The sequence below is a fragment of the Sinohyriopsis cumingii genome, chromosome 1, assembly GCF_028554795.1.
Source record: "Sinohyriopsis cumingii isolate HCF-2022 chromosome 1, ASM2855479v2, whole genome shotgun sequence".
Lineage (NCBI taxonomy): Eukaryota > Metazoa > Mollusca > Bivalvia > Unionida > Unionidae > Sinohyriopsis > Sinohyriopsis cumingii.
Window position 1 is genome coordinate 165,538,650 of NC_142961.1, and position 12,083 is coordinate 165,550,732.

At 33.7% G+C, this 12,083-nt stretch overlaps 1 protein-coding gene across 1 annotated transcript in view; it reads right to left on the reverse strand.

Moving 5' to 3' along the window:
* Window positions 1-12,083, reverse strand: part of LOC149808313 (fibrocystin-L-like) — a 171,334-nt gene that overhangs the window by 107,601 nt on the left and 51,650 nt on the right. The window contains exons 17-18 of the mRNA XM_089966857.1: window positions 10,531-10,685; window positions 3,860-3,982 (exon numbers count right to left, since the gene is read on the reverse strand). Of these exons, the coding sequence (XP_089822983.1) occupies window positions 3,860-3,982; window positions 10,531-10,685 (278 nt within the window). The remainder of the gene's footprint in view (window positions 1-3,859; window positions 3,983-10,530; window positions 10,686-12,083) is intronic.

The following is a 12,083-nucleotide window of genomic DNA, read 5'->3' on the forward strand; positions in this document are numbered from 1 at the left end:
TATGAAGTTGTATTGCTTAGTTTATGTATAAATGTCTTTTCAAAGTCCTGCTCTCACCAAAATTGGAGCAGGCATTCCCCACCACCACTACCATAGGTAGAAAGAAGTGGTGTTATCAAGCGAACAAAGAACTCACAAAAGTAGATGTTCATGCAAAAAAGATTCATGATGGGGTACAGATAATGAAATGAACAGTGACCTTGCAGAAATGTACAAATGACTAATGATACATCTGCAGTCAAAATGAGTCATTCATGAATTAAAAAACCAAAAATAACTTGAATAATGAAAATAGTAATAAGGATTTAAAAAAACATGGTACAAAGTTGGCATTTTCAGGATATAGTTTCCAAACTTATAAAAAATAAAAATGAAAGTCACAACATGTACAGTTAAAGTAAATTTAAGTGATATATCAAAGATGATGCACACATTTGTGGGAGGCATCATTAACAATGATGTGACTTGGTATATGTTCAAAAAGATCAACTTTAATTAATAAAGGATGTTGTAATATTGGTCCTCATTTGAAGAGAAGAACCATTCACCCAAATGACAGGCAGCAAAACATTGGAATAACAGCTAGCAACAAATAATTGCCAATAAGACCTAGTCAAATGTCGAGGAAAGTGCAGTGCCATTACTAAAGAAAATTCCATGCAAATCCAGCAAGCAATGTCAATGATGAGGTTGTGCTGGCATCACAAAGGTCAAGTGAACATCAAGGAAAACACCCACCTGATTCATTTCTCTTTGTCTCAAAGCTTGAATTGAACTATAAAACTTAGAAAGCCAACGGTGCATGCCACCTGACAAACTCAATCATGTCTTCAATGGTAATTCAAAAGTATGGCTCATATGCAGTTTGAATCTCATTTGCTCAGAATTCTGTAAGAAGTATCTGATCCTATGAAATGTCATAATATATTAAGTTAATCACCCATTTCAGCCAAAAGGTCAACATTTTGAGAGTAATGTCCTGCTTTCCTTTTCCGCGATGAAGAAAGTTTTTACCAACCCTGACATTTAACTGAAAGAGCCTGCAATTCACTCAACATGCAAAATGAAAGCAAGGCTATCTTGTTGCATATCTTGTCTTATAGTAGTTTTAACAATGTCCTGGCTTGAACTTAGAAAAATTAAGTCATGTAAGAACCCATGATAGCTTTCTGGAATAATGGATGTAACCAGGGCTGTTTCAGATCAAAGTTAGACTACAAATCAGAGACAGCATTGTTATGACAATATCCACTCTCTCATGTGGTCTGAAGGTGTTGGAAATCATACAACAGTAGCATTTAATAGTAATCAGGGATAATTTCTCTCCCTTGAAGAGCTGGGGATATAAATCAGTGAAATGCAGAATAGAGGCCCACAAGGAAATGATGTCATCACTGCACCAGCATATAAAGACATGCCACTTTCCTTTGCATGGGTGCCTTCTTGCACTGAAGTGTAAAATGTATTTACACAGAAATCCTTCTGATTTCATGAAGGATACAACATGATGTTTTATTTAATGAACAAAAACTTGATATGAGAAATAATTAGTATATGGGTATCCACCTATTTATGGAAAGGGGAGATAATTATAATGGTACCATGGAAGAGTATTTCAATAGATATTATTTTTTAGCCTACATGTTATACAGATAGGGAAAACATCCTTTTATGTTTTTCCAGGAGGCCTGGAATCGGGAGATAGTGGAAGTTAATTTCTCACAATGATATAATATGGAAATGTATACAACACAACAAATTTACTTGACGAAGATTTTGTCCATATTTGACCTTTAACCTGGTGATTTCAAATGGTCATAATACCATCAACATATGTTCAAAACATTTTTAATATACATTAATGACACACATAAAAATGTATAAATAATCATCTAGGACAAATAAATCAAAAATTTTAATCACCTTAGGTTTAAAGCATATTATTCTTAGTAAAATTATGTAACTAATCAAAATACGTTCCACACAAATCATTCAATCGAAGGTTTGTAACATAACCACAAATCTGAAAATTGCTAAACAACTTCAGATTGTATATACAATAAGCTACAGAAAACTTCACAAAGCCATGTCTCATGAATTTAGAATAACTGTTTCAAGCAGAATATTGTAACAAGCACATTTGTGCTCCACAAATTGAATAAATAAATTTATAATTAAGATTGGGCATCATGAGGAATCCATGATTGTTAGCCAAAAATGCATACATGTGAGTTCTTTTACAAATGCTTTCAAGGAAATTATGTCTACATAGCTTGGAAATTTTTTACAGAGTATATGGATTATATACAGAAATTCTTTATTATCTTATGAAATATTTCTGATTTTTCTCAATTTCATTTGGCCATATTTAGAGTCAGAATCAGCATAAGTTTTCTTGATGATAAATATCTTATACGTATCATATCATATAAACTTGCCACACATACCGCATATGGCAAAAAAAGTGTAATTTGGGCCAAAAAAGTGTGATCTCTATATATTACAAGCCATAATTACAGCATATATGAAAAAGAAACATTTTTACTACTAACCTGGTTTTGTAGTTGGTAAAAATTCTTGTTACAAAGGAAAAAATCCAAATATATTTGAATCAGGACACAAACACAAAATATACTGAAAGATTGTTTATCTTCCGCACTCACTCCAACTAGTCTACATGTGTAACTTTCACTGAATGATCGTGAACTGGTATCCTGCAATGATTATGTTAAGGTGTTTGAAATACCGTTTTACATTATTCTCATATTCTTCTTCTAAAGCTTATAAAGCAGTGTTGATTTGTCCATTTTTCCAATCTGACATGATTTAAAGTTTGAAAAGATCAATCTGCTCTAATATTTTCCATCATCCACAACTCACACAGAAAAGAGTTACACTTAACCACTGGTGCCATTTTCTCTAAATATACAGACTGGTTCACTAGCTAACATGCATATCAATAAAATAACCTATCAGGCAAAGTTCACTTTTGAAGAAACTCAGCCATTTCCTTGGAAAGGGGTCACATACAGTTGCTATAAATAGCAAATAAGGAAAGTGATCTTATGCTATTCTCATACAGCATTTGCTTTTTTTAAACATATTTTCAAATTTATATGAGTGAAAATAAAGAGATGATAATAAAAATGACAAAAACAACTTTTAATTGCTTTATTTTTATTTTAGTTTGTAATGTAGCTGAAAAGCATAATGCATAAACAGTTTAGTGGAAAACTTAATTTGGTGAATAAAAGTGTAATGATCATGCCAAAAGCATAATGGTTGGCATGTATGCATATGTATGAAAATGCTGCAATCTTCTACTGTCATTTACAGTCATTACAGAGCTCTTTAATGAATGTGTTAAATATGTACATCTGAAATAGAAAAATGGTCACTTGTCAAGCAAAATTTCTCAAGAAAGGTTAAAATCTAACTATCCTCTTTTAAAGGCAAACATATTACTTTTGTTTCATGAATAGATCTTTTTTTAAGCTAGTATCTAACACTGCAAAACAAAGAGGTTAAAAACAAATATGCTGCCTTCGAAAAAGGGCATGAATCTTTCTATGAGAACATCGGAATACAAGCATAGCTCATCATTCTGACAGCCCAATCCTCAGCTTTCTAATTATCATTTTAAGCAGCTGGCTCAATCTCAATAGTACAAATATAAGTCAATGCAACAAAGTAAAACAAATGCTACACTATTAAAAAAGTAGATAACAACAATGCTGTAATTTGCAATAGTAGAAGCTTTGTAACCTGGCTGCTAATGAGATCAATGAATTCTGCTTGTGACCCATAGGCATGACATTTAAAACCTTTAATAGATATTTGAAATTGCATAATGACTTACCTGTGGACAGGCGTGGGGTGTACGTAGCATGTCCCCTGGGATGGGATTGTACCATGCCCCTCCATCCCAGTCTGTTAATACCACCAGGGACTGATTCAAGCCTCTCAACTGAGATGAATCAACCTGCATATAAAATTACAATATCAACAATTATTTTTTTTGCAAAAGTTGTTGAATTATTTTTAGTCAATATGTGTAACATTAACTAACATTAATTGATAGTCTACACTTCAATTTTTCTTATCTGCTCAATTGAATCTGCTGGAGTCTAGTCATAAATATATGATGGTTATGAATAAAAGATCCTGAAATCAGTCTATTTGCCCAACATGTCCAGCATTTTGACTAACACATAACCTGACCAATCAGACAGCAGTCAAAGGTTATTTAAGATCTCACTATATTACCTTGATTTGTTTGTCCATTGAGCTATCAAGTAAACACCTTAATAAAATAACATTCAAAGGTCACTGGGTCTTGCTGACAGATTGTTTCTTTGATGGACAATCAATAAATGTGTCACTAAATAAATTTAATTCAAAGGTGATTAGATCTAGTTTGCATGTTGCTTCCATGCTGAAAATTAATAGATGTGTCAACAACAAAGTTTGTTTCCTTATTATCATTCTCCAACTGTATGAACACTTTAGCCACCAAGCATAAGACAAAGAGTTGTGAAAGCTTAACTCCTAAACTAATTTAAAAAAAACCCCTAAACTATAATTGAACAATTGCCCCAAGGTCTGTGCTGAACATCATTTGCTCACACCAGGTCTCTTAGCTATGCTGTCTTGTGATGTATCAGTACCCACCATACCTTTAGAACAAAATATGTGAAGCCTAAGACCAATTTAAGAGAAGAAGATACTAGTAACAACAATTAACATTTATTACCATTCTCAAAAAGTTATTTCAGACCTGATAAAACAAACCTTCACTATTAAACTTTGCTGAAAATACCTGTCATTTAGGTGTTACATAATTTTTGCTAATAAATCTGTTTGGTGTCAATTAATCATCAAGTTTAAAAAGAACAGAATGAAATAAAATAATGGTTTGGGGTAAAATTCCAAAGTACAGTGATTGAAAGAAAACATTATTTATAAAATAATTATCTCAAGAGACAGTAATTCTGGACACACTTTCTGGTACATTTATTGAATAGAGATATTCATTTTTTCTTTTTTGTCACAACTTATTACATCTCATTGAGTGCTCTTATCTTAAATTTCATAAATATGTGCTGGCACATTAATTCTGGGGGAAAAATATCCATCTAGAACCAATAGAAATTCAGGATCCTTGTTATGTATGTATTATGACTGTGTAAATGACTTACTATATACATACTCACTTATAAGACAAGTCAGACTGAAAGCAACCAAGATCCCAGTCTGCCATATTATAATGTGACTGCAGATCAGGGTCTATGTTGCTTGTTCTACTAATTACTCCTAACAAACTGCACAGACCCAAATCTGTTGATACATTATGTGACAGCAGATCTGGGTCTGTACCGTTTGCAGTTGGAATCAACTTGTAAGTGACTATAGATGGTAGTTTAGCTCCCTCCCTGTAAACATTTATGAAATGAGTGAGTACATCTGGTATTAGCTGATAAGCATGTCCAAGCAGTGTGACTAGTTGTATTATTGATTTTTTCATAATGTACTTGTATGTTGCAGCCTGAATTAATATGATGATGATACTAAGAAGCCATTACCTATTTTGTCAGATATATTCAACAAATGACATGTTTTACAAACTGATCCTTTCTTAATAAGAGAAAAGCAATATATAGCAAATGGAACAACCCCAAGTTTAGTAAGGTACTACCTGCACAATGTCAATGGTTTACATATAAATAGCTGTCATCAATGTAAGCCAAACATAAATATGAGGGGAAAGGTTGAGCTTTAAATGGTATTGTTTCAGTTACTGTATACTGTAATATTAGAAATTTCTGTTAACTTTGTAGCCTTAGGTGGCAGGGTCCAGTTTCGTAAATTGGCCCCTGGCAAATTTCTTAACTTAAGGCTATGGTGTGACTTTTTCAGCTATTATTGTTTAGTATTTATAGATATGGATATATTTGTGAACTAGGTGTTCTGGGCTTGTGTTGTTCTTGAAATTGATGTCAGGCATGTACACCTTCCATAGTTGCTCTGCAGTAGACACGTGGGTTCAAGGCAACTAGAGTATCTCAAAAACGGCTTGGATGACAACTATTCTGAATTGCATCAAACTATTTAGTAGACAATGTTTTTCAAAATTTTCATCCAGGGAAAGGGCTTGCGTTTGCACTGTGAGCACCACATGCTGTCAAAAATGGCATCTGGATGTGAAAAATGCATGTATAAAATAGGGGTTGGGGCGCATAAACCTCTTCTGCTGTGAACTGCCATTGACTTCTCTGGTCACGTGAATACTATTCTTATGCTTTGTTTTAATATAGGTATCTAAAAATATGGACCTTTTTGACCTCACTTGTGTATTTGATTTTTTATGATTTTTTTATACTAGGTCGCTGATTGCAGCATTAAATTTGTACACAAAAACTGGACCCTGCCCCCTTAGCATGTATGTATGTAGGTAGGAAAATATGTAGTTTAACAGCGCATTAACCCATTTTATCCTGTTTACCAATTTCAACTGCAGTGCCTGATTCCCGAGAAGCAATTCTAAATACAGTGTGGTAAAACGGAGCATTACACAGCAGCAGCTGCTGAAATTGTGACTACCTTCACCATGTTTACTAAAAATGTTGTAACATTGTTATTTCTTTCTTAAAGCATATAAAACTAAGTATCTCTGAAAAGGTAATAAAATTTGCAACACAGTGATATATGTTTTGTTTTCATTTACCAATGCATATGCTCAGAACTCTATTTTGAAAATTGACTTGAAAGAAGAGAAAAAAACTAATTAAAAAACTTACCCATGATGTTCAGTAAATCTTTTGTGCATGAAGATGAATGAAATGCTCCTAATATTATGAGAACAAAATAAAGATTAATTCTATTTCTAGTATTTTGGTCCATATTTGAAGTTTCTAGCACTGTTAGTTCATAAGTTAAAATAATTTTACCAAAATTGAACAACAAAACACCTGGAACAATTTGTTTACTTCACATTCTAGAACTTGTACTTCAGCATGCAGTTTCTCATGAAAACTTGTCACAAATTAGTCCTAGAAATCTTTCAGTAAGATATACCTTTATACCTCAATCAGTGGGGCCCCAAGTGGCCGAGTGATCTAAACCGCTCTCCGTTATGGATCACTGCCATCTCACCTGTCTGCACCAGTTCAAGTCTCGGATTCAGCCAATATGGGTATGTGAGAAAGCTTGCCAGTAGCTTCTCATGGGTCGGTGGTTCTTTCCGGGGTTGTCCCGGGTTCTTCCTCCACCACTAACACTGGCCGCCATGTATAGCCTATCATGTGCTGAAAAATGGCATTAAACCCCACAACAACAACAACAACAATACCTTAATCAGTACAATTTTTGTCCAAATTTTGAAGTCAACATCATCACTATGTCAGTAATAACAATATTTCTTCACATTGCAAAAACGTACGTCATTTTTAAAACTGCCAATACTACATCAGTTGTTGTCTAAACATCAGCTTTTAAGCATTTATACACCTAGTAATGTGTTTTCCCTAGCATTTGGTATGAACAGGGACACTGCATTAGCTGCAACCAAATTTTGTCACCCCTCTTCTCTCTCCAGGTTGAGCAGCCAGTGAACATTCATGACAGGTTTTTTGTCTGTCAAACATTTTTTCAATGGTATGTTGCACTGTTCCTCTGGTAGGCTCTGGAAAAAGTGCTGCAGCCTTTCCAGATCTAGTGTCACCAACCAGAGATGCAACTAAGTAATCCAGATAGCTCTGAAATGTTGGCCACATACTTTTTACTTTCTCTGGATTTGAGTCCCGTGCAAACACATACGCATTGTATGCAAAAGTTTCCATTACCACATATACTCACGTATAAAACCATTCGCACATAAACTGGCCCCCAAACTGAACAGGTATAAACACTAAAAAGTGCATGACCCATGTATAAGCTAACCTACAACTCTGAGACATCTCAAGATGAACGAGGTAAGTTCTAAGTGCATTTATTTAGGCAAAGTTATATTTTTAAAAAATTGCATATATACTTATCTTAAGGTTGGCATGCATAATTATTAAAAAGAAATGGTATAAACTTGTTTTAAAAGTAATTTATTCAATTTTCTGTTTTGTTATTGCTTCTGCCTAATTTAGATTTGTGTATAATTTGATCGAACGATGACAAGAATTTAGCAATCGTGAGTTGCTGTAACACTACCTCTCCCTTTTGACTTGATTACTGTTTGTTTATGCATTACTGAATTGGACATTTTATATCAGTGCACCTGTAATTATGTTTTTACTTTCCTCTGAAACTGTAAATGCCTAACTAATTAAAATGTAATCCCACTATGACAACACAACAAATAAACAATATGGTTCCATGCTAATGCCGCAAAAGCTGACCAGTAGTTTGCTTTGATGTAAGTGACCTTACACCATACCTGTCAACTTTCACACCAGGAGGAAAAAAAACTCCATATTTTTGGGGTTGCTCCAAACCTACCTACTAATTTCATTATATCTTCCAATTTTTGCAGAGAACTTCCGATTATTACATTATGTCTGCAATTTTCATTTCTTCTAAACAAGAAAAGACCTACATGTTGTGTTGTATCACTGTGAATTACTGTTGTGATGAAATAATTCCTTTACTAGAAAGAATTCGTCTCTTCACTAAACAGAATGTTAAGTTTAAATATTATTCACGTAAATTAATGATTTTTTAAAACCTCTACAATAATAAAAATATACAAAAAAAACCAGGACAAAAAAGTAAACCACAAAAATAAAATGAGTCCACAATTAATTTCAATCCCAATAATGATCACTACGAATGCTGTAACTCCATATGTTATAACACCATTCCCACAAAAGAAACTTACACGAGTGAACACCTGGCATTTTTATACTGTATAAACTAATGTTAATTACCATCATTAAATTAAAAGAAGGAATAAAAATACATACCACAAAGCAAATGTGTCATCAAAAAGCTAATTCAGAATACATTGTTTTATAATAAACAATACTAAAGGTCTGCAAGTCTCTCAATAAATCTGTGTTTGTGTACAAGTTTTCAAAATAGACTCAGAATGTGTCCAAACATGTGTGATCAGAGATCTATTACCACTCTGTAAGCCAGTCCCTTTTCTTGCCCATCTTCTTTGCCAGTGTATACCTGGAATCTGTGCATGTATCCAGTTGAGCTATCAGCCATATTCCATAGATTCAACCCCCATAATTTGTTGGTTTTGCTGGGAGATACTGTCTAAAAGAAAGTCTTCCTTGGAATTTTATCATGCTTTCATCAAAATGTTGCATTTGTTTTGGGCAAGAAATCTGATGAAAATCTGTCTAAATAATCTAGGTCCCATCTAATTTTCATTAATTTCTCTAGCGTTCTCTCTGGCTGAGGCTCTGCAGCTTGTTTTTCGTTGTCATGGAGATGTAAGTATCTCCAAATCAGATCAAATCTGTCATGAAACATGATTTTATTGATCGATGGGACAAAAGTATACTTATTTTGTTGTCAATAAGTATGTCTTGATGGAAGACGAATTATTCTCATGGCAAAACATAAGCCTAAAAATGCCTTCATTGTGGGAATATCGACTGGCATAAATCTTGGTGACTTTGGTGGTGGCGGGATTTTTTCTAAGCTCCTGTTAAGTGTAATGGTTTGTTTCATCAACAAGTTTTTTCCAGATTAAATCATCCCAAAGTAACTCAAAGTAATGTTGTGCATCAGCTTTTTCTGGGTATTGAACAGTTGCCTCTTCTATCAATTTAAATCATGGCTGCAACTGAGGTGAAAAATCATTCTGGATCCATTCCTCTTGAAAGCCTTCAAAGTCAGCTTCATTCTCTGAATCACTGTTGAAAAGTGCATGAAGCCATGCATCATCTCTTTCATCAACTTGATTCAATTCTAAGCAATCATTTAAGTCAATACTATCATCAGAATCATCCATATCATCAACTTCAATGTAGCTATTCTTGCTATCAACATCCATGTTTACATCTGAGTTGGCATTCATTATTTTATCGAGCGATTTTCAAGCCATCAATTTCTTTTCCGACCACGTTTTTTCAACTTTCATTGCGTATGCATGCTTTAACCATTTCCTGTGTTGGTGAAGAAGCACACAAATATTTGTGATGTATAACACATGTTTCTAGAGTCACTACACACATATGTTGTAGAGTACGATCGTAATCGTATTCAGGATAAAATGGGATACTATGACCACAGGCGTATTCAGGATAGAATGAGGTATTACAACCATAGTCATATTCAGGATAAAATGGGTTAACACCATCCTGGCCAAGAAAGAAACTAGGCTTTAATGAATATCATGATCCAATCAAAACAGATGCTTCTACAGAATGAACTTGTCACTTTTTCAAGACATAATTTAAAATGTATGGATATAACTAGCAACAAGGGCTGTTTGAGAAATTTCCACATAATAAAGAGTACAATATTCAAAATTTAAAAGCAAGAGGAACACAATCACTTCAACCAATCCAGGTGAAATAGTTTTACCTGTAGCTGTTCTTGGTTTCCAGGCAAAGAGTTGAGTGTTATGATGAGATCAAAGTTGGAACAGTCTCCTTCCTTCCGTACAAGCAAGGAGCCAATGTTAGGTATGGACTCAAGCTCCTTTTTCATCTCCTCCACCTCCAGGGTGATATTTATACCTGGAAACATACAACAAACTGTGAATATAAAGAAAAATAGATCAGATAACAATAAAGTCATAACCAGCCTACGCTTTGCCTCCCTCCAGATGGTAATCCAATAGACAACAATCTGTGAACACAAAAGATTAATGGGTGTGAATGAATTGCAAATATAGTCAGCCCTTGAACTTGATTCCTGATAACTTTGTTTAAAATTAGATAATTTTATATCCTCTCAAAAATGTACAACACAAGTATGATCACAACATCTAACCAGACAACAAAATATAAACGCTGAAAAAAGAAGGCATGTCAAGCCCTACTCTCAAATGAAAAACTTGAACCAAAACCCGACATAACTGTTGACAACAATACTCTCACCAATACTGATAGCGAAAAGGTGACTGATAGATTTCCTTTGGGTAGATGAGAGAATAAAAAACAAAATGTTATCACCAATTACATAACAATCCTTTTAGAAGTCTCCAGTTGCCATTGCAAAAATTAATTATGTAAAAAAATAAAATCTGACTAATCTTGTTTTTGGCAACATTGGTTCTGTGACAGACACAAGAGAAATAAAACAAAATTGTTTCTGTGACAGACACAAGAGACATAAAACATTGGTTCTGTGACAGACACAAGAGACATAAAACATTGGTTCTGTGACAGACACAAGAGACATAAAACAACAGCAACAACTATTTTATATCACATCCAAGTTTATTTGAGAAAACAAGTTTTATAAAAATCAGATAATATTTGTTTCCTTCAAATCAACATTCATAAAATCCAAATCAGTTGCTATTACACTGTCCACCCACAGAAACCCAATTTCAATACATGGAAATTGTATGCTTGGAGTATATTTGAGTAACAATAAATAGCTCAATTTACGAGGACAGTTTCCACAGGAGTGATCACCTTAATTAGTCACTACTCACACATGAAATGCATGTCATTCAATATTCTAATTCTGACTCAATCACATGGTACCTTTTGAGATTACCCTATCAAAATATACAATGCACAGTCATTACTATGGAAAGTATACTTGTACAACAAGGTATTTATTCCTACTTTCAACTGCACTGGTCAGAATGTAACTTGTATGTAGGCCTTTATGTGTATAGCATGCAAAAATCAATGTTGTCATGAACTAAATATAATCACTTAACTTAGCCACTAAAGAATAAAATGTAGGTCACAGTGACCTTTGGCTGGAGGGGATGACTTTAACATGAAAAGTACACAATGAACTTTAAACAAAATTTTTAAGTGCTATACATTTATATGCTTGAATTTTAGTCCATGACTAGATTATATTTTTGATAGAAATAGGTGTTTACTAGTTTTAAACTACGCCTTCATAATGAACCATTTCCAAGTTTGGATTATTTTTTTATTCAATGGTTG